General features: G+C 39.1%; 1 protein-coding gene across 3 annotated transcripts; it reads right to left on the bottom strand.

Annotated features, from left to right (window-relative positions):
* Window positions 1-1,970: 1,970 nt before the first annotated feature.
* Window positions 1,971-22,245, bottom strand: kif4 (kinesin family member 4). 3 transcript variants are annotated; one of them, XM_038708923.1, is made up of 32 exons: window positions 21,411-21,433; window positions 21,130-21,271; window positions 20,832-20,946; window positions 20,328-20,518; window positions 20,110-20,199; window positions 19,767-19,933; window positions 18,710-18,804; window positions 18,419-18,538; window positions 18,113-18,288; window positions 16,452-16,513; window positions 16,208-16,340; window positions 15,931-15,989; window positions 15,620-15,725; window positions 15,295-15,402; window positions 14,972-15,154; window positions 14,361-14,464; window positions 14,046-14,190; window positions 12,634-12,744; window positions 12,410-12,493; window positions 11,206-11,319; window positions 9,714-9,869; window positions 9,478-9,575; window positions 9,058-9,187; window positions 8,788-8,958; window positions 8,581-8,700; window positions 8,385-8,462; window positions 7,688-7,789; window positions 6,182-6,346; window positions 5,716-5,841; window positions 4,737-4,853; window positions 4,228-4,459; window positions 1,971-3,491 (listed from the first exon to the last, which is right to left on the bottom strand). In XM_038708923.1, exons 1-31 carry the CDS (start codon window positions 21,416-21,418, stop codon window positions 4,238-4,240), a joined length of 3,798 nt encoding a protein of 1,265 aa, XP_038564851.1. In that variant the 5' UTR covers window positions 21,419-21,433; the 3' UTR covers window positions 1,971-3,491; window positions 4,228-4,237. The 3 variants fall into 3 exon arrangements, with proteins under 3 accessions (XP_038564851.1, XP_038564852.1, XP_038564850.1); XM_038708924.1 differs by lacking the exon at window positions 21,411-21,433 and adding an exon at window positions 22,048-22,245 and having other exon boundaries at window positions 1,975-4,459; XM_038708922.1 differs by having other exon boundaries at window positions 1,975-4,459.
* Window positions 22,246-24,223: the final 1,978 nt, after the last annotated feature.

Here is a 24,223-nt window from a genome sequence, read left to right as displayed (position 1 = left end):
GCCTGATAAACCATAACAAACATTTGTTCTGGGGCAACAGAGCTACAAACATCTGTACATTTCTTAAACTAATTATCACTGTTGCTTTCATATATATTAATAATATCATATTTTTTAATTTCATTTTAAGTCTAGTCATTTTAAATCTATGCACATGTAACCTGTACTTCTCCTTTGGAGTTATCTTAATCTTATTTGATCTGTTTGCAAATACAAGTACCCACAAAATGTCAGCACTGCCCACTCTTAAAACACAATACTTAAGATGTTAATAGAAGTATAAGCCCCTTGCAGAAACTTAGAAAACAGCTAACAAATTCAGAAAATCTGTCAAAAAGACCAAGTAGAAATAGAAATACAAGTATTTTTATTGTTTTGAACTCTATGCTAATATAACTTGGATGTTGACACTGACAGAATGGCAATTACAAAGACATTTCTGTAAGGAAAATAGAGTCTGTTGCTCTTGGAGATCATTAGAGGAACTTAATATGCATAAACCTGCAGCACAGAATAATCTCACTGTGAAATGTGGAATATATTAAATACTATACAAATTAAAAACCTCAGGCACTTTCCCCCTTCTGAATTTCCAGTGATAGTCAGTGAGGATCAGGCCTTCATCTCTGCTCATCTCAAATATATCCTTATTGCTCAAGTTGGACATGATCTCATTTCATATTCTTTTGCTCGAGTTTGGATTTCTCAATCCCGACACATACAAGCCATCATAAAATCTGGGAAGATTTGAGGCTTTGGGCTCGTGTGTGAGGACACCTCTACCCCATCGAGAACTGTCAAACTGGAATTTATAGTGTTTGATACAGAGGCTCAGTAATAAGCTCATAGAAGTAAAATAAGCTTTGGTACCGAGACATCCACTGTGAAATACTAAGGCTAGTCATTAGGCCTTAAAGATGTATTCTGACCTCTATCGCCCTCTATTGGTGAGCCCCACTGTACACAAGAAGGGCTCTTACAACTATTTCTAAAATCCTAAACAAAGCATTTGCCTGCTCAGCTCTAACACCCGAATGAGTTGTTCTCAAATGGAAGCGACCTCTCATTTCCCGTTCATCCCACTGTCAGAAATGTGATGCACAGGATGAGTGAAATGAATATTTCACTCATCCTGTGTATTTTTTTCTTCCTTGAATCTATAATATGTTACCCATGTATTCCTCCTCCTTTTTGGTAAGTCGTTTATTGTTGTTTGTTTTTGTTCAAAGTCTGAACACAGTTCAATAGAAAAACTCCATAAAGAAATTCAAACAATAGTTCTTTGGCATCATGGTCTAAAATGCTCAGAGCAATGTTGTCTGCTGTTGATCAGATGAAAATGTTTGGGGAGTTGTAGAGAAGAATTGGCAGTGATTTGAAATGTCACCATGTGGAAAGATTTTGTTCCAAAATAAAGCACATGCTGGGTAGTGAAAGTTGAAAGCCAGAAATGTCAACACCTTGTGAGACCTTCAGTGGGATTTATCAAAAACTGTGTCAACCCCCATATCACAAGTTCTCATGTCACACCCCTTACAAAGAGTATGGAATCAATGTAGGTTCTTTGCCCCCACATATCACTCAGTAACAAACACAAAATTGGACTGACTGAAGTTTATTTTCAACTGCAAATTGTCTCTGTACATTTCTTGGTCATAAATCTTTAATAATCAAGTTTCAAGAATCCTTGTCAGAAATGGCGATCGATATAAAGTATTGTATCAGAGATATTTTTTTAAAACCCAGTATTGGTCAGGCACTGGCATGAAATTCCCATCATAAATCTCCAAAATCACAAAGACGTTAAATTCCAACAATTATAAAACAGAACACCAGCAAATCATTAAACATTTGAGAAGCTAGAATTGGCATTTTTGTTTGATAAAATTACTTAAACAATTAATTTGTTTCCAAAATAAAGTTGTTCTCTAAAAACATAATTAAACAATTAAATTATAGTCAGACACCGCTTAGTTGAAATTGCACCATTTTATTCATCAGATACTTTAAACAATGTGGAACATAGAAAGAGCAATCACTGAAATGTAATGAACTACTAGTGTGACAGTAAAGCCTCATAACAGAAAAGCTAGTTAAGATCCTGTGCGCTGGATGGGATCTAAATACATTCAAACATTTCAGACAATGAATGGAAAGGGAAAAAAAATCTGAATATATATCTTTTTAAGCATCACAACAAACTGCTTTGTATTTAAAAAACAAACAAACAAAGGAGTCTGTTTATTTTGTTCTGAACGTTTGAGAGATTTGCGAGAAAAATGTGTGTACTACTAAATGCAGCTATTCAATTCTAAAACAGCGTAACTCAGTATGGGGCAAAACTACCCCTTACCAAAAGCACAATTCCGTTTAAGATTATCCTATCACTATAATAAAAGAGCAGTGTGTATCAATCTTTTCCTCCAATCCCCTCCAAAAAGATTCAGGCTACAAGTTGATGATGCTGTTAAACAATAGAGATTACTATATCCCACCAAGTTCTCAATGATTCTCACATCTCAGTTCAATATTAATTTCAATTAATACAAACTGCCCACAAACCAACATGTGCCCCCTGGTCAGGTATGTCTAATTTCAGACAACTATTATCAGGTCAACTCAGACAGGACCAGAAGGAAAGATAGAAACTTCACAGGAGGCTGGACAGAACCTCACAAATGACCCCTCTAACTCTGCTTTTCACATATCTTGTGCATATCCACAGAATGATGTGACATTTTTCAATGAGATGGTCTTTTTCATTAGTAGGCTGGTTTAATATCCTGGATATGATTTGTTTTCACCCTTCATGATCTCTCAGTGAGGGTCATAGTCATGATGTATGAGCTCCCTGGCTTAAAAAAAAAAAGAAAAATGTATTTGCAGATTCAACAGTAATACTGCTTGGAGGGGTCGGCCCTTTGCACAGGATATTTTTAAAAAGGCGGTGAGGCCAGAGGGTCAAGGGGGATCCGAGGGGAATCTGGGGGTGAAAGCAATAGAGAGGGCTGGGGTACAGGAGCAAAACTCAGGGGTCAACAAAAAATGTTGCAACACCTAAAGAGCACTCTGTTCTAGCTTTAATTAAATATAAAAAAAAACAACTGTACACTAAATACTAACTGCCACCAAGAGTCAAAAGTAAAACAATCATAAAAGACTAATAAATGACATTTATTTTCCATAAACTCATGACACTGAGATAAAACCCAGATACACATTCAGACATAAAAAGAAGAAGTTTGTTTAAAGACAAGATTTGACTGTAAGACTTCAGTCTCGATCCTAAAAGCAGCGAAAAGTGTTGCTCCGCACGATGTTACATTGATGTAGACTGACATGATTTATTGGTATATTTCTAATATTTTTAATGCCTGTGACGCATACGCTTTGAGCAAGTTTACGGATCATTGGTCAATCCAATCTCTGTAGTCCTCGAATTGGATGACTGAAGCAGCTTGGGTGAAAAAGGTGACAAAGATGCAAATTGCCTAGGGGGGAATAAGTACAGTAAATGATCACTAACGTTGCCACCCATCTTGCATTAACTCACAAAATGCTGTCATTATGGACATTGCTATATGAAAAGAAATGCAATTTGTCAGTTGCAGGGCATAGATATGTTTATAAATTGATTTCACAACCAGTACAGCTAAAATAAATTTCTTCATACAAGCCAATTAAGGTCGTCATAACACTCCTCAGAGATTTTTAAAGGCATGTGCCGTCAAAAACTGAACAAGCACCAAGGCAAAGACTCAGGCACAGGTCACCCTGTGACTCTGTCCTTGCAGATCCAGATCCCAAATCTGCTTCCCTGTATACTGCATGTGAAAACGATGCTGCCCATGTACCTAACGATGGTCCGACAGACCAAAACTTTGTAATCAAATGAATAATTGAAATGAAATGTAAATATTTCAGAGACAGTGTGCGGGACTTCAAATTAGCAAAGTAAATTTAGTCTTACTTTATTAGAAATATCATGGAACACGAAAAACTAAAATATTATGTACAGGCAGTTCATCTCATTGTGATTTCCAGTAAACGATTAATTATTCACAGTCCTTCTGTTTGCTTAAAATACAAAAGCGTTTTAGAATCAACAGCTACTTTCAAGTTACAGTACACAACAGTTTAGTCACATTTAAAATAAAGACTGAAAACACGTTGACAAAACATTTAACCAAACACATATGGATATGGACCTGATGTAAAAAGCCCTACCACGCTCAGATTAAGATTCCTCTCTGATTGGGGTGCATCCAGAGAAAAAGCTGTTCTGAAAACTCGTCAGGATTCTTTTCTTCTTCTTCAGGAAGCTGACTGTTGTTCTGTCTCCCTGCTGATCATCCTCCATCTCCTCCTCCTCCTCCTCCTCTTCCTCTGGCAGCACAGGTTTTCTGACCAACTTTAGGTCTGCAGTGGCATGTCCTATGTCTCCGATTTCTTTTAGCACCTAAAATAGTACATATTATTACACCGGTGTTAGTTCTGCATTACATCCTTTAAAGATCCAATGGGAACAAGCATAGGCACGATACTATATGCCACAATACATATTTACAATCCCAACAGTTTTAAGTGGTCAGGCTCTTGTTTGAGGTATTGTGGATTAGCAGCGTTTGCTTAAATGAACAGGAATAATCTTCATGCAGCATCTTCGGCATTGTGGAGGCCACCATACGGATGATTAACTTTTTGTACTGCTAAGTCTTCAGAAGGAGCCACCTTACCTTCTTAGTGGGTGTACAAGATGGCGGCTTAAAGAATGTGGTGTTGTCAGGGCTGAAAGATGTGGGATCTTGAAGAGACACAGAGTCTCTGGAAACACTTTCTGTGAGACTTGCATCCTGAAATAAGTACAAAGTCCAAAATTGAGAACAAGGCTTATTATTCTGCACTGTACTTCCATAAAATAATCTCATGTTTTCAATAAAGCATATAAAAGGTATTCTTATCAAAGATGTGTCCAGTGTGTAATATTTAAGAGGATCTATTGACAGAAATGTAATGTAATATACATAACTTTTCAGTGGTGTATAAAGACATTACATAATGAACAGTTATATTTTTATCATCTTAGAATGAGCCGTTTCTATCTACGTAACCACAGGCCCCCTTACATGGTCGACTAGTTTATTAGAAGTAACTAAAGAAGAGAAATTTGGAATAATCAGTGTTGCCCCTAGGATTTTTTTTCAGGTGGGGTGGTCGACCCCCCGAAGCTACCAGTGTCGCAGAGCGGGCGTGTTACAGATACGTGGTGTCGTCATAGACAAGGCACACTCTTCGTGCTTCATGGATTCCATAAGCAAGTGGTTTTAAAATGGGAATTTATTAACAAAAAAGGGGAACAAATTGCTCTGATGAGCCTATACTGTATTACATGAACATGCCATAAAGTTCAATGAGGTGTTCAAAACACATCCCGACAACCTGGAGATGTTTAAGATGTTTACAAATTTTAGTTGCATGAAACAGTGAAATTTGTTGGATCTTTTTTGCAATTACTGTAGTCTATTCAAAAATAATCCTACCTAAGACAGGCTATTGTGTTTCTCAAGAGGTGTGCAGGTGTAAAGAACCTATGTGCTAGAGTGTGTTAACGGTTAAATATGCCTACACCAGCAAGCCATTTGTTTCCCAAATTAAGACCAGACAACATCTGAAGGATTAGATGTTTCGAATAAAAGATTTCATCTGGTAACTTACCTCAGCAGGGACCTTGGTAGCCATATTTCGACATTTTTCCTGATCACACTGACAGTTCTCCCCACAGGTCATCTTTCCTTTGCGGCATCTGCACTGCTTGTTGATACAGCGCCCTTTACAAGCACACTAAAGAAAGAGAAACAACTGTGCATCAGGACATGTAACCCAACTATCCTGAAAAGTATTTGCAGCTCCTTTTTAACTCTCTGGACAAAAGGTTTACTTTGGATGGTTCCTCTGCTTTTCACTTATCTAGTGCATATTCCAGTGAATGATGTGACTTTTTATAATGAAATGAGATGGTCTTTTTCATTAGTAAGCTGATTTAATATGCTATTTATGATTGGTTTTTGCTCATTCTTCATGATCTTTCAGTGAGCACTGTGGACAATCAGGGTCTATGCTTACTGGTTTAATACACAAATTAGCAGTTTGAAGATGACACCAATCCTAATCCCAGTCTTACCCCTGTTGCTTTTGTTTTTTTTGTTCTGCGTCCCTTTTCAGGTTTCTCAGGCTGCCAGTCGTCCTCTTCGTCTTCATTCTCATCCTCACTGGGAGATATCAGCTCTTCAATGTTGATGGCCATATTCAGTGGTGCTTTAGCTGTGGTTAAGCGCTTCCCTTTAGGCTTTCGTTTGTAGAGAACACACGCAAAGGAAGATAAACACACTGGTTACATTTCTACAGGGTATTTATGAAGCCATAGTCCTGTAAGTCACTTGAAATATTAAATCTATATTAAAAAATAAATACATAGGGCCCTATTTACACCGGGCGCAAAGTAGCACATAGCACAGTGCAAGTGTCATTAGTTTCCAGCCTTCAGGCACATTGTTGATGAATGAACATTCTGATAATACTGGATGGGCTGCAGTTGGGTGAAATAGGGTCTCCGCATTAAGAGAGATGGTGTATGCATTTAGGCAGCGTAACTTCTTTGATTATTTAAATCTCTGGCACACTGACAGGATCGGCCAGGATCTAATGCTAATTAATAAGGGTGTGACGAGACACTTAGTTTATGAGACAAGACATGATATTGGCTTCACAAGATCGAGATATTTTAACATGATTTTTTAAGAAATCTTCAATGCCGTAATATATCAACACTTGGAGCATTAAACGGTCAATTTTCTGCATCTAGTCATTTTTTTTTTTGCACCTTTTATGATTAATGGGGTGGCCGTGACACAATTCAAAATGTAAAACTAACTGAATAATGCAGTGCAGCTAATAAGGCATTCTGAGTTATTTTGAGATTTAGGTTTTAGCAGGTATGTTTGTACTATTTGCACAGGCTGGCAGGACTTTACAGAAACATAATAATTAACTCAACATCAAATTATATCGTTATAAACGGTATTGTCATATCTCATATCTCTTTTGAAGTTATATTTGTATACCTCATATACCGATATACCGCCCAGCCCTATTGCCGACCAGCTTGGCAACATAGACTGGAGCAAGAATTTCAGAGTGGTGAGTTATTAATCTGTAACAAAAGTATCTTTCATCCATAAAGTTTTAACTTAGCTCTGTCTCTACATCCCAGTAACAAGTTTATCCATCGACTGCCTGGAAGGTAGCTAGTGTTTGGAAGGGAGAGGAGGTGTGTGCTGCAGCGCAGTGGTTTTCCACCTGTGTTTTTGAGGGCATGTCGGAGTAGCCGCTTGGCAAGCCTTATATGAGGCGCATTTAGCTTTCATGCCTGTCTCGTCACAAGGATGAAAGGGAAGCGGCTGGACAACAAACGAGCTGTTTTCAAGCAGTTCACAGCAGTGTTTTCTGTGGGAGATGGGAACTCAAGCAAGCATGTAAGGATCCTGGTAAGGATATGTTAACATTAGAATATAACTGGGTTGTCGAGGTAAGCACGCTTTACATAGTTGCTGTTCAATATCGATTGCACATCCCACCCATGTGTGGTGCCAGAGTTACACGGTAATTCTGTAAATCTGCAACAACTTACCTTTGGAGGAATGTACTCAAACGAGTCATCTGCACTCTTTTCATTGTTGGTCGTAGATGCAAGGATTTTCTTTCCACTTGCCAGGTGGACCAATGACAATTTCTGTGGAGGGAATAACAGAGCCAGTCACACAGCGGAAGTAAAGATAAAAGCACCACATTTTTACACATCTATTCACTTCCATGATCAATTGTTTTCATGCGGTCATGGTCAATGTCATTAAATTACAACTATTTAAAAATAAAATGAATTAGTCATCTAAACATTACAGTCAACTTTAAAAAAAAAAAAAATTCTATTCCTGGCCTTAAGTCCCTGCTCATCACTGTGGTACATGGTAAAAGTATTTGTACAGTGCCTGTCTAGTCTTTGCGACCACTCAAAGTGCTTTACACAACATCACATTCACACACATTCATACACTGAGGACAGAGACTAAGGTGTTAACTACACATCAGAACGTAATTAACATTCACACACCGATGGCACAGCGACTGGGAGCGATTTGGGGTTCAGTGTCTTGCACAAGGATACTTCGACATGTAGTCTGGGGGAGCAGGGGATCCAACCACAAACCTACTGGTTAGTGTACGACCTGCTCTACCCCGGAGCGAAATACAATACACTAGAGTATGGTATTCATAATTGAAAATTCAACTTAACATTTAAATCCAAAATAAAAACAGATGAAAGTTACCTGTCTGTACTGCTCATTCTCGTCCAACAGTTTCTGGTTCTGCTCACTTAACTCTTGTAGCTTTTCAAGGTCATTTTCCTAAAATGATATTACAGATGAGCACATGATTGTGATTAATCTGCATGATTTCTCCTAAAACGGGGAGAAATGCAGACTTAGAGGTTGATCAAACATTCTTCAGCTAGTGGAGACCGACCTGAACTTTGAGGCGCTGGAGAAGCTCCTTCTCCTTTGAATTCCCCTCATCTTTCGGCTTTGTTCCATCTGACTCTCCACATAAGGGCTTGTTCTGTAGCTGGTTAAGGAAGTAAAGGACCTGTACAAAAGAAAATATAATACAGAACATTATATAAATATACATGTCTCTAAAAAGAGCTGAATATTGGTATACGAGTGAAAGCACCTTCTCTTGATGCCTCTGCTCTAGTTCCACCAACTGCTGCTGGTGCTCCATGTCCATGGTTGACATCACATTTCTCTCGTCAGCCAGCATCTTCCTTAAATCTTGCGCATTTCCTTTCTCCTGTTTGATTTCGCTCTCCAGCTTGGCATTGGCTGTTTTAGCAGACACCAGCTAAATAAAAAAGGGAAAACAAACAGCAACACATTAATGTACTATTACTAATTTAACACATAGGTGTGGATATAAAATAAAATATTAGCATTTGCTCACCTCAGACATCAGGACTTTAAGCGCACACTTGGCCTCAACGATGCTTGTGATACCATCTATACGCTGTTTCAAACGACCCTCACTGTCTGCGACAACAACTTTTTGCTGAAGGTCAGCTATCTGGGCATTCCTGTTAACATAGAAATCACTCTGCAAATCTTAACAATTCCTGCAATGACGTTAAAAAAAAATCCTTTTAGTCTTAAAACTGATAGTCGTTTGAAAAATGTTTACAGCAGTGACCTGAAGGAAGCTGTTAAAAATCTCAGTGCATTTTTGTGCATCATTAACTGTTGTGTAGATAAGTAGCACAATGGCTCAGCTATTGACTGGAAGGTGATTCCACCAATGTGGGAGGCAGACTATGATGAATGCCAGTCAAGTGTTAAGATCAATGCTGAGCAGCTTTGTCAGACTCACCTGAGGGCCATCTCTGTCTCCAGGTTCTCCACCTGTTTGGTCAGAGGCGTTTCCAGCGCCCCCTGGCTCTCTAGCTCAGAGATGATCAGTGTCCGACGCTGCAGGGGAGGGTAACCAACACAGCAAAGGATCAATTCTTTGTAACATTTCTACCTTGCTGGTGCACCAGCTGTCTCACTTGTTCTCAATGTTGTGCTTAAGTGTGCATGTTTAACAGTAAAGAATTTACATCTCACCCTGATTTTGGCAGCAGGTCGATCCCCTGCCTCCATCTGCTGTTTGAGGTGGCTGATCTCCTGAGCCAAGACCTTTCTGTCCTCCAGCAGATCTTTGAGGTGTCGCCGGGCCTCCTCTGTGCTGACCATCACCTCCACTTCATTGAGAAGCCACGTCTGATCAAATGAATACAGTCACAGAGTTAAGACGGCAACATTCTCGTTATCTAATGTGGATCCCATTTCAGTACATTTACATATGAACAAACACTGTTGACTTTTGTTCAGGAACATCAGTGATCACATTCTCAGAATAGTCTGTACTCTTAAACACACATACATTTGACCCAATAAATCGGTGTGCCCATATTATCGGTCGATATGAGCTCATTGCAGAAAAACCTTTATCTGTGTTTATAACAGCTGAGAAATAATAATAAAATAAAAAAAATAAAAAACAGAAACAGGGAAGACTGATCCTTCAATCATGTTATGAGTGTTGTCTTTTCATAGTTTGTCCATCAGAGGGCAATCTGCAACTCCACAAAACAGCAGCTTTGAACAAAAGTACAGCTGACATAACTAGCTGTGCTTTTGTTCAAAGTACTATTTATAAGAAATACAAAAGTTTATTTTTAAACTGCATTGTGTCATGTTATCTTGGTGAGTTCTTATAACTACACATAACAAATTTTAGGGATAATGTTTGTTTATGTTATGTGTTTCTGAAAAGAATAATAAAGGAATATCAGCCAATATATCAGATTTTAAAATCCTCAAATATAAATAATATAAATATAAATGTGAAGCCGTATCTCCTTTTTGACAAGCATTTACAGGGTACAAAAATCATTAGAATAACTGTACATACTGTTGGATTAATTAATGGTTACCTAAAGCTATTGACCTATTGAATTGAAAAGCTGTACATCTTTAACATTAAACTGGACAACAATCCTGTGGCCTCATTCATCCTCCCCCCTACTGCTGATGTGAAGATAATCTACTTATAAAGGCTTTGAGCCTCAAAGTGTGCAAGAATTCAACTCATTATCAGATGCACAGCTAACTAGGCGCTACCTTTATATACAATTAACATTCGCTTTTAGCTGGTTCACAACAATTCACTACAAATCAAACAAACTCCATAAGTCTGCGTAACCATACCGGCTATTGATTACAATTCTTACTGGTGGATCTATGTAACCTAACCAGGTGGCGTCCCTAGTACGCAGCCTATTCTGTATCATCTAATGTAATTATTGGCTGAAATTCCATTGAGGTAATAATGTAATTTTTTAGTTATCACCCTCTGATTAGGCCCGTCACGATAACTACGTACTTTTGTTATACAATATATTTTCCCAGCAATAATTGTGACAAACAATGTTAGTCATTTTAAGACCATTTATGTGCATAAATCATAGCATCATGTTTTAGAAATAAAGTCGCCAACGGGTCAGTAATAATTTTACACACAAATACAGGTTGTTGTATGAATAAGTTTTACTACCTTAACTCTTGCAGAAGCTCCCTCCATTCCTCTGTTATGGGTATCTTTGCGCTTCTCTGCTACCTCACTCCTCTTCTGTAGGGCATCTTTCAACCGCTTGTTTGCAGCCGCAGCCTGTTGATTCACGATTAGCAGGAAAGATAATTTGTACATCACAGTTTTCATTTTCACTTAGAAAACTATTAAAATCATGATGATGTGACATTTGTTGGATTTGTAGGCCAGGTATCTCTGCAGCACTACAGTACTTCATTAGAATACTGTTGTGTCACATATTTCATTCCTTCATCAAAAAATTGCAGCTTCTTGGACATCGCACTTGGTCATATTGCACTTTGAGATTAATTGTAAGAAGAGATGCAACGAATGCTCGGAAGCCGAAATTAGCAAGAAAAAATTGTCTCTTAGCACATCTGTGTTTTTCACTTTTTCTGAGAAGGCCATTAAGCTAGCTGCACCTACATTTGGAGTGCAGACGTATTCAAGCCTTTATGGTAACTGAAACAGACCAGTGCGAGCTGATAGGCAGGTCACTGACTTTATCCTGTCATTTTCTCCATTTACAAAGACAAAGTGTTGCAGTATGAGAGTCCTACCTGAAGTGAGGCTATGAAGCCTTCATGAACGACATACAACACTATTTATCCAATTGGGTCGGACTTTAATGAATTTAGGGCAGGGATCCGTCCGGTTTTGAAAATAAGGTGTCTATACTGAATGTAAATTAATTGGATTATATTCACAGAAAGTATAAAACATATTACATGTGTCCATTAAAAGTAAATGGATACACAATTTACTGTACCAGACCCTCTCGGGCCTCAGACCCACCCACCATAGTCTCTCTAAATCCTGAGTAAATAGCACATTTTGACTATTTAATTTATGCAATGGTAAAAAACAGGCGATTTAATGAAAAAAAAAAAAAAAATAGTGAAAATCCTTGTTCGGTATACGGCAAAGTTTTTCATTATATTTGGTTTCAGCCAAGAATTTTCATTTTGGTGCATCCCTAATTGTAAGTGCAAATTAGTGACACAAATTTAAAATACAATATACGTTAAGAACTTGCTACATTATATATGTTGAAAACATTAAATCCAATGATTAGCTGGCAATGGTGCCAGAGCACAAATTCACAAACAATAAAAAATATAATTAATTATTATAGATTACATAAATGAAATTGCACCAAAAGCCTCACCTCCTCAGTTTTACGACGCAGAACATTGGCCTGTTTCTGGTAATCCCTCTCAAGTTTAATTAACTCATACTGGCGTTTACGATCCTGTAAAACAGAGAAAATAAACAGGGTTTATGGGGTTGATGAAGTCAGACAACCTCAATTAATGAGTATAAGGAAAAAAGGATTTAGTAGCAAGAGAAAACATCCTGCAGCGTCTTAAGAAGAACTTAATCTTCCTATACCTTCTCCTTCAGCTGCAGCACCTCCCTGTCCTTCTTGCTCTTCCAGTTTCTGAACTTCTCAGAGTCCTCCCTCATCTGCCTCATCAGCTGTGTACGCTGGGTCTTCATTGCCTGTGAGAACACAGTGTTACTGGGCTTAGATTTGGCATTTGTGGCTTACAAGTGTAACATTTAGGATTATAATATATTAGCAGTCTATTACTCGATGCCGATTCAGTTCACATGATTATGCCATGTGATAAAAGTAGAACAAGATTTTATATTTTTTGGTCTTTACAAAGAATTTCACCTCCCTGATAGATGATGATAGACACTCAAGTGAATGACTACATAGATCAAAGACTAATGTCACTGTTACTTGTTTCATATGTAGCAACAGAATAAATTAACAAGTACATTTTTAATATTATTGAGATGGCTTTGACACAGGAATGATCTACCTCATTCAATGATGCATCATTACGACAGTAACATTTGTTCATGTACATATAGCTTCAGCTGTTCGAATACAACTCTGAAAACCTCAGCAGGCTATTTCAATACATGTAAGATCTAAATACTGTATTTTTTATATGCATCTTTATGTAGTTTATAGCACAAAAACCTACATTTCCCAAATGTGACACACTTTGTCTTTTATAATAATTAGTCATAAGCAGTGTTGGGCAGTAGCATCGTTACTAGTTTAACTACATTTCTCAGTAGCTTGGTGGTACTACTTTGACATATAGTGGCAGAAACTTGTTTCCATGAGATGAGAGATCTCTCTCTTTCTCTCTCTCGCCCATTGCCATGAATGATTAGGTGGCAATGGTGCCAGAGCACAAATTCACAAACAATAAAAAATATATAATTAATTAATAATGTGATAATTAGCTTAAGTAGCTTAAGAGATAAGTAGCTTTATACAAACAACAGTGGTTCTCCGTTTGTTGCATGAGGAAATACATAGGAGAGTTTCTGTGTGTCTGATTTAGCTGTCTCTCGCACACACACGCAGATTTTTAGTCTTTCTTCAATTGCTACTGTGGAATGAAGTTAGTTCAATATAAACAGTGCGTGCGTGCGTCTTAGATGTAACTAAGCTACTTTTGCCACATTGCTGTAGCTTAGCTTGCTACATTTCACTGGGGGGGTAGCTTTGGTATAGTGAACCTTCATTTAATGTAGAGTAGCTAGTAGCTAACTCTCACTACATTTTCCAAGTAGCTTGCCCAACACTGGTCATGAGTGATGGGGCCACAAGATGGCATGACACCTATGTGAAATTCATATAAAATTATTTTCTTTTAGGCTAAAAAAGTAAAGCTCTAACTATGGTAACTAATAACTATGGTATGAAAACAGTCATACAGATTTACTGTACATGCGTACATAAAGCACCCCTCACAAGTTAGAAAATCACTAGTTACCTGTATCTCCTGATTGAGCTTGTCAACTTTCTGAACAGAGGACTCTTTGAGTTTCAGCAGTTTGGACTGCTCAAGGAGCTTCTTCTTCATGTCGCTGAGCTGGCCCTCAAGCTCCTGCAGTCTCTTCCTCCGCTGCTCACTGAGCCTAGAAGATAGTTTATCAGATGAAGGTGAAGGTGAAAAAGAAAGTGCAGAGTGAAGGTTTTTAAGATTACTTTACTGTCTTGTCTAAACTAATTACCTTTATTACTTAGCAAAAATATTACTATAGGCAAAACCAAACCACAGCACCCCCCCCAAAAAAATTGTTCATACTTAGCCTGGTTAGTGTCTTTCTTTGCAGACTGAAGTGCCAAAACGAGTTCCTCTTTCTCCTTCTGCAGCGAATCCACTGCAGACTCTAGAGTGTATACATTTTTCTGTATGACAAAATACCCAGAAGATTAAAACTTCACCATAATTTCTTAACAATATAATAAATATGGCTCATAATTGATCATAACATCACACAAAAAGACCATTTCATCGCTCACCGGAATCTAGTATCATTACATTACATTTATTCATTTAGCTGACGCTTTTATCCAAAGCGACTTACAATTGCTATACATGTCAGAGGTCACACGCCTCTGGAGCAATGAGGGCTTAAAGTGTCTTGATCAGGGACACGTTGGTGTCACAGTGGATTCAAACCCGGGGTCTCTCACACCAAAGGCGTATCTCATCCACTATCCCATCATCAGTATCAAAAAAGTGTTAACAACACCGCTCATGTTAACGATGGCACAATAAATTAATCAAAACAGATTTACCCTTTTCATATTAGAATTGATAAAGATCTACAAATTTATACAAAATCAAATAATATAACTGAAAGTTAAAGGATTTTAATATTATTGTCATAAATGGATATAAAATCCTCTTACTTGGTGCTCTGATTGCATCGGCTCCAACTGGGTGTCATTCTGGCACATTTTCCTCACAAAAGCTTCCTTCAGGCTCAACACTTTGTTCAGCTCAATCAATTCCTTGGAAAGTTGAGCCTGCCGCAGTGCATGATGGGCAGTAAAAGCCTCCGGGGACTCCTTACCACCAATGGCAGTGGCATCCTGTTTAATGTGCAAGAGGGGGGAATCATCTTCATTTACACTTGGTTCAGAAAAACAATAACTGCTGGGGAGAAAGATATTCTTTCTTCTTTGATATTAACAATCATCTAATGTAAACATTAACTAAATAGTAAACGTACCGATGGGGACTCATCTGCTGCATTTTTACTGCCATTCCCAGACAGATCATGCCCATCTTCTCCTACAGCCATAGCGTCGATAGAGGCAGCGATGCCTGCGCTCTCATTCTTAAAAATAAAAAAACAGAACAGTAAACAATAACATCTGTTACTACAAACGTTTTGATAAAAAAAAATAAAAAGAAAGATAAAAACATTTGTCACATTACTTTTATTTAAATTATCCAATCATGGCTTTAAAAAGTCACAACTAATGCCCAGTATAAATCTCAGCACTACTACTGTACACTGTTTGGTTGATTATAATGTAAGATGACTTGAGTACCTTGAGCTCCAAGATGATGTCCTGCAGGTTCCTCATCACCTCAATGTTCTCCTTCAACTCCTGATCCTCCAGTGTCTCCAACACTTTCTCAAGATCCACTGTACATCTGAAATACAGGTAAATAAAGAGTGAAGAGTGAGCCTTAGTATGTGTGGCAGTGGTCTACAAGAATTAGCTGAAATGATGAACAAAACTGCCACTAAAAACCAAACACAGCTTGTAACAAGAATAGATTAAATATTCTGTGTCCTCTTTAAGCTTTGTCAGACCCACCCTGAAGCCCTCCTGGCTTGACGCCTTTGTAAACTTACGCTGCATGGTGCCGCAGTTGTTCCAGTTTGCTCTGTAGTTTCTCATTTGCTTGTTCTGTCTATAAAATAAACACCACGTGATTAACATGTAGATCAGGTTGGGTTTTTTTTAACCAATTACATGTTTCATTATCATACAAATTTTATATTGGTCTTAGCCTTTTTCTACCCATGGGTACAACCTAACACTTCATTACTCCTGGTAACAGTTTTCCCACCAGATTTAAACAATGACTTTGGAGGAAGGATTAGTAAATGCTTTTAAGGTCTGGCTCACCATTATGATCTTCTCAAACATGAAGGCAGTCTGTCCAGCTGCCTCACTCAGCTCCCTGCTTAGTTTACTGTTCTCGAACTGCAGAGAGCGGTTTCTTTCCAACAGCTTAGTCACCTCCTCCGCTGACTCTGGCCTGTAACAGAGGGAATGACCCATGACCTTTTGTTATGGGCTATTTGTACCCTGGGAAGCATTAATCTGACATCCTGGTGGGACACCGGTTTATTGGGAGATTTTGTCTTACCCAGAGAGCGCCGGAGCTACTCCTCCACGGGCATGCAGCAGCATCACCTGCAGCTCCTGAACCTAAACAAGTGTATGAATCGAACATGTTACTGAAGTGGATTTAACTTAGCATTTTAGATAAGGCAATGGCATTTTAAAGAGGTGGTATTATGCTTTTTGGCTTTTTTTCCCTCTCCTTTATTGAGTTATATATCTTTTTTTGTGCATGTAACAGGTTTGCAAAGTGAAAAGCCCAAAGTCCAGCCCAAAGGGAGTTCCCATCTCCCACAGAAAGCTCTGCTCTGAACCGCTTGAAAACAGCTGGTTTGTAGTCCAGCCCTTCACTTCCTTTACTTGTGACATCACAATGAAAACACGTCATAAAGCTTGCCAAGCAGCTAGCCGGGTCAGGCACACCCTCAAACCAAGCTAGTCTGAGCGGAGGCCCTTTGGCTCGACTCGCCTTTGTTTGGTTTTCCGTTGTAGAAATGTTGTACCTGTACCTGCTTCCAGGTACTTTTTTCGTATCACCTCACCTTCATCGAGGTTCCAAGCCAGCTGAGGGATACTAAAATGTAACGTGAAAACAGACAGACTGCTGATTGGTCAGAGAGAATATTCACTATTCACTGCATCATCACTGCTGCACCAGACAGAGGCCAGCAACAGAAAGTTTTATATTTTACAGTTTTCGTATGGAATTTCATCACTAAATCTACTTCTGAGAAGTTTTGAGGTGAGAAATCAGCTGTGAAGATTTCCAATATTGACAGTTTTACGAGAAGTGATAGCGGAACAAAAATGTGCTTGGATATTTTCGGAGTTGAGGAGCTCTGCAAGTGGCTGCAGGGGAAGCCTGTGCCAACCCGCGGGAGGAGCGTGTGAGGCCGGCCAGCCGCCCGCTCACAGAGCCCTCTGCTCCCGCCGTCACACAGACCGCTGCAGCAACAACGGCAGAGGAAAACACAGCTGGAAGGTTTTCATACCGCTTATCTGTCTTTACATTCTGAGGAATGTTGAAACGTTTTAACTTAAAAAAGAGAAAGCTGTGTGGATCGCTAGTGTGTGTGTCGCACTGAACGTTAAGTCGCGGCAGTTGTGTGGTGTGTGCCATCGCTATGACGACCAGCTACGTACTATCTCTGGGTACTATCTGCAATGGAAAATGGAGCAGGGCCGAGAAGAGTCAAGTCTGTCAATTTGCGCTATGGTAGCATTTTTCGGCAAGGCAGCATAGATCATCAGAACACCGGCAACAGCTCAAAGTTTAGTCCTGATTGTAAGATGTGGACTTGTGAATAACTTCTACCATCTGCTAGGTTACGGTCTCAGTCTGAAGCGGCTTTGATTTGGATCACACTACCTTGTTTCTTACGACCCGCCCTTCTCTGCTTCTGATTAGCTAGTAGTCCTTACCTGGGAACTGCACATGTGCAACTCCCAACAAAGATTTTGTACAAGTAAGATGCATCACTCTGTAGCTCAAGAGCAGAGCGTACAACACACAGGGTGAAAAGAGGAGCTGCAGCAATGTGCAGTATGAGAAAAATTTGGTGTTTTTTCAAAATTAAACCATGTAAACCTGTTCTGGTACAACCCCTAAATAAGATTTTGAACCTGAAAATGAGCATAATACCACCTCTTTAAGATCTGATTGTGAGGTCCCCCCCCCTTCTGTACCTGTTGTTTCAAACGGTTCATTTCTGCAGCTCTGGGGTCAACATTGACTATGGGTTTGTTTTTAATCTTGCGAGCTCTGTCAGCATATCGTAGTGTGTTGATGGTCTCCTCCATATTTGAGTCTGCAGGACTCACGCATGCAATCATCAAAGTGTGGCTATTGCCTCCCAAAGAATCTGATGGAACAAACAGAACACAGTTCTCAACAGTGCATAGTAAAATGATTCTGCAGTCATTTACTATGTTACATCTGAGGCTGCCCTGATGACCATTATGTAGCTTCTGGACATCTAAATCAAAGCTTACCCTGTAGCAGGCGGGTCAGCTTGGAGTCTCTGTAAGGAACAAAGGTGTTTTTCTTGCTTTCATCCCCCAAGGCACTGATCACATTACCCAAAGACAAAAGGCCGCGATTGATGCTGATGCCTGAAAATGAATTGCATCAAAACAGGAATGCTGTTATTCAAAGGACATTTGTATAACATAAAAAAGACAAAACAGAAATGTTGCACTACAAAAATATCATTGTGAGAATCACAAATTAAAGTGTTGACAACGGTTAACCGAGCAAATCTAAAGAAAAACCATTCTGTTTACCTTCCTTTAACCGATCTCCCTCCGCTTTGGTTTTCTTTTGCCTTTCTGAACCAGCCAGATCCACAAGGTGCAATTTTGAAACAACTGAGTCGACTCTGCAACAAAAGATTACACAAATATCCAGCTTGTAGAAGTGTTTTCACAATGTTGCTTAGTGTGCCACAGAATGTGGACCTGCACATACACCCTAACCTAGCTCAGGGGCAATATCATATGGTATCTTCATACAGCAGCATAAATACTAAAATCAGTTACAACTAAACATTATTTGGTCTCTACAACCACTTTCCCCCCATTCCATTCTAACGGCCTAATGTTTTTCTGAGCAGCTGAAAATGTGTTATTATTTACATATCGTATTTTTGATAGAACAGTTCCGACTCATTTACTGTAGTTTATCCTTTTACAAGACATCCAAGTGTTCCTGTTGGCTTAGATAACTTTTTTTTAAAGTTCCAGTATACAAATCTGATAATATAACTATAGCCCAGTCTTTCCCAAAATGGGTCGCAGACCTGTCTTTATTGGGTGGCCAGTTGATAGAGTAAAATGCATATCAATGCTATGCTTAATTTGTAAATTGGGAAGTCCTGGAACACAGAGAGCCTGCTGTTGCAGTGGGAAGGGGTAAAAAAAAAAAAACTCACTGAACGCATTAAAAATCCACAGTGCCTGGAGCAGAATGGACGATTCAGAAGCGATGGCTGTTAAATCTAAACTATCATCACAAACAAAGCATTATTTATTTACATTTATTAATAAGTTCATTCATAGTTGTCACTTGAAATCAGCAGGGGAACCTACGCAGAAACTGCTGTTTACAGTTCTGTCTCTCTCTACCTTCACTTCCCTGTGGTGTCCCATCTGTCTGTGGAATCACTGCTAAAACAAGGTGGAAATGGACTCGGGGCTGGAAGTTTTATTTACGACCAAAAAAAGCAAAAGGGCGATCAGACTGAGCACGTTACACTCACAAATTGCGTTCTAACACCCTAAATCTATACTAATTACAACCACTTTTAGCCAAAACGATAAGAGAAAACACCACAACACTCACTTGTCCGTCCCTCTGCGCTGCTCCAGGGTGATGGTGAAGATAGCATGTGAGCGTGAAGAAGCGGCGTTCATCGCTGTGGAACCCACAGTGCGAGCTGAATTCCCAAGCTCCAGGCAACCCACCATCTCATAAGCAGAGAACACCTGCCTCTCAGTCAAACCCACAATCTGGAAAAGAGGATGTTTTTAATAAAAACACAAGCTGGCATGCCATTTTATATTTAAACATAATTTAAAAAAGGTCTCACCAAGGTACAGATTTAGACACAGATGCAGTTTAGTGAGGTGTATCGTTCTATCTACTTTAAGCTTCCAAGATACGCCACAATATGTCAGTCACCCACCTTAATGCCATCTTTAGGGTCTTCCCGAATGCTGAGGGCAGGTTTGTCTTTAGATGCACACAGCAAGTCCAATATATCCTCATTATAGATCTACAATCAAAAAGAAAAAGGTTTAACTGGATACTTAAAAAGGTTACTGAGCAATTAAACAACCTTGCTGGATGCCAAGGAGCACAATACATTTCTAAAAAGAATCTACAGAGTGCATGTCCACCAACCTCCAGGTAAGATACTGTCAGACAGAATTCACAGTCTGTCCTTTTCTCCCTTTCCTCAAAGATCCTTCTAATAACCCGTGGAATAACTCCGACTGAAGGATCATTTTCTTGAGCTGATGTGTATGTTCCTCCCATGGAGAAGGTCTTTCCTGACCCTGTCTGTCCGTATGCAAGAACTGTAGCATGGTAGCCTACAAAAAAAGGACAGTTTAATGAGGATGTATAATTATTCAAAAGATAAGACAAAAAGAGAACAAATATTTTATAATTATTTAACATCTTAGCTTTTTAATTAGAGTTTTCCAATGTATCTTATCTGATTTTCATTTATGTGCAGCAGATGAGGAGCAACTCACTGAGGAGTTTTCTAAGCCAAACAGTTCTTAATGTTACAGAACCTGCACTGCCACATCCGAGGGAGAGGGTAAAAACATACTTACAGAACGGAATAAATAATTGTGTTAACTGAATTCAACAAATCATAATTTCAAAAGATACAGACACCTTTGAAAAGTCCACACAATAAGGAGGACACAGCCGTATTGAAGACTTCTTCTTGTTCAGCAGTGGGATCGAATACATAATCATAGGTGAACGCTTTCTCTGTGCCAACGATCACCTGGAAACATAGATAAACGTCAAATTTTTTTTTTTTTACATTTTTACACATACTGCGTAGTGTAGAGTTATATGAGATTTAAAAAACACATCATGCCAACATGGATATAATGGACTGGTAGTGGTACAAAACACTACTATAACAGACAATAAATATTTCCCTAAACTGTTGTTGAGCACAGACCTGTGGCTCCCCAGGCACAAAAGTGAGACAGCACTGACATCCCTCGCTGATTTCTTTAGGTACCAACGGGCGACATCGTAAGGCAACCCGCACAGGGATCACCTTATCATCATTTGTCATGTTGGAAGACTTCAATATATACCTGGTAATAAAAGATAAAGAAGAGGTAATCATAATGACAATCAAACCGCAACATCACTATATATGGTTAATACTAAACTTGCTACAATATGACAGAATGGTTGGCTGTCATGTGCATTAGTGTGGTTTATGTGCATTACCTGAACATCAATTGAGTGTAATATCTCATCACCCCTCAAAAGGTGCTCAGAAGTTACAATGTGCTATTCCAACTACCTCGACGCGCAACTTAAGTGTCTACTACTGTGGATAACTGTCACCACATTTCATAACGCAGACACTTTGTAGTTGGTTTACTAAAACTATCGCACAGCAGTGCCGTCATTTCTATTTCAATCATCATGTGTGTCCAAGGAGGAGGTCCATTATTCACCATCCAGGCAGCAGCTCCACAGTGTGTCTGAGGATCACATCATACCGTCACATACAACAGTCCGTTCAGACTGATCAAAACTAAGATATCGTTTTTATAGAAATGTACTTTTAGGCTGGATTATCTATCTTACTGTAATCGATCGGTCTCCAGGAGACAGTTAGCTGTAACGTTAACTGAGCACTGCAAAGCAAGCTAACGTTAACTTACCAACTTTATGGTTAGCGGTCTAACGTTAAGGGCAATCGTTATTGGATTGAAAACAATCCCGGTGGGAAAACGAATCGTCTGCAACTCAGCTCTGACGGATAATAATTAAGTTAAAGTTGGCGTCGGGTTACCGTTAGCTAACTAAAGTTAACTTAACGTTACAGTTATTAGCAAAACGTTGACGTTAACGTTACCTTTTCACGTTTCCTCCAGTGCCAACGTTTCAATATCACGACAACTGGATTCGCAGGTTCTGGTTGATAAAAGACAGCACTAACATAGGATACTTGCAATAAAAACGTTACTTGTTGTGGCTAACTCGGCTAACTTTTGTCCTTTACCCGAGTTCTTACACCAACATTATCCATGAGATCAATGTTGTTTCTGCCCGCCACTTTCAAACACGCAGCTCCTCCTCCTCCTTCTTCTTCTACTTATAATTTTATGGCAGAGTCAACGCAACTCTGCAGCGCCACTGACCTCTACAGGACAAAAGTGTTTGTGCAATGTCAACAAAATAAAAACGATATAATAATAATAATACATGCTTTCACCATAGCCATTTTTTATCTACACACATGAAACACAAATGCAGCTCCCAATTTAGTTATCTAATTATTTCCCTCCCTCATCTCAGCGAATTAACGTGCGTCCTATTCACAGTGATCATCAAAACTTTGAGATTCAAAAACTGAAAGGGGTCCCATTAATTCTGTTGTTGACACAACTGATCTGGTCTGTAAATGAGCCTGCATTCAAATGCTTGTCTAATAAAAATAAGCTGGGTACATATCTCATGGTGTATTAATGTTTCTTTCATGAACCGAATGGCATTGCTTTGCATGGCTGTGAGAGTGATCACATTTCAGTCTACTCTGGTGTTAATCAAATGAATAATGCAATACATTTGCGTGTTGATTTTTTTGTTTCCAAAAGACCCACATTCAGGGTTCACCTACTTACCAAAATGTTATGTCAGCTTGAAAGCAGGAGGTGAATCTCTGTTGAAACCTGACAGAGTTCATCCCCCTTATGGCAATGAGGCCAGTTAGAAAATATCCTGCAAATTCCTCCATGAGGAATATTACAAAACAAGGGTGTGAGGCAAAGAGAGGAGAGTGAGCAGCCTACATGGAAAAAGCGGAGTGACTCTTCTGTTCTGGCTGGAAGAGAAAGGTCATTACACTGGGAGCCAGAGAGGAAAACAGCTGACTCCAGATAAAATGATGACAAGGTTTCTGTGAGGAAGAGAGAGCTAAGTAGGCAATACAGTGCCAGAAGTGAGAGCATGGACTCGTGCTGCATTTGTGTGTGTGATAAGCTGCATTAATATTTTCAGAAATTCCTCCAAAAGATGATTTTCACATTACTGTACATACATGTCACCAAAATGGTTCCCCTGCATTCAAATTTTGTACTACCAATACACCAGAGGATTTAGTAAATGTACAGGAGAGCTCTCAGAGCAACATTGTAAGTTGGCCCCATGCAATCCGTGACCTTTATCAACCTTGTCACCACTGGGGACTGCAACACCATTGATAGAGCTTATGCTCACCAACACTGGCACAGCATCCACCCCTCCTGTGACAGATGCTGTTGACCCCACGTACAAACAATGAAGTCACATTTTCGCTGTATCAATGAATTAGCCATGGGAGCATGTCCACTAAACAGGTATTTAACAGACATGTCCTACATCAAGTTGCAAAATGTTGTGGTAAAATGTCTTCTGATGCTGGTTGTATAACCATCATATTGATGATTTATCATCCATCACAGAGCAGTTGAAACCATGAAGATAATGGTACACAATAGGGGGGATTCAGAGTGTCTTAAACTCCAGTGGGTGGAGAGATTGGCCACCAGTAAGTTATTGTTTTGATATCCAGAAATCTCAGCAGGGGCCTGGAGAAGTAATCATTGGGTCATTGATATTGATCAAACCCATGCTGATACTATAGTCATTTTACCACAGAGAAGTAAAAACATCACTTGTGTTCCTTTTAGTCCCATTCAAATAGATTTTTATTTAGCCATGGGTATACATCTAATGTTGTTTCGTATATTCTGACTTTTTGAAGCACTTTTCACAGCAAGTTTCAGAACTTTACAGTTTACTTGAATTAGTCAGCTATTGTCCACGTAGTATCTCAGTCCTGCCGCTGCAGGAAATTCCAGCACAAGGCCTAATAACAACATGCCAGATTGTCTCTGCACCCAAGAATAAAACCGACAGGTAATGAATGGAACAAACCAGTCTATGCTCAGCATATACAGTACATTCACTAAATGGTGATTGTGCATGTGTGGATTTTTCTTAAATAGGAAGATTACAATGCCAACAATAGCACCCAGCTCAGCCTATTT

The sequence above is a fragment of the Micropterus salmoides genome, unplaced genomic scaffold (genome assembly GCF_014851395.1).
Source record: "Micropterus salmoides isolate LMB-PRFRI ecotype aquatic unplaced genomic scaffold, ASM1485139v1 Ms_hic_scaffold_9, whole genome shotgun sequence".
Lineage (NCBI taxonomy): Eukaryota > Metazoa > Chordata > Actinopteri > Centrarchiformes > Centrarchidae > Micropterus > Micropterus salmoides.
Note: the sequence above shows the minus strand (reverse complement) of the source record. Positions and strands in the feature narration are given on the sequence as shown.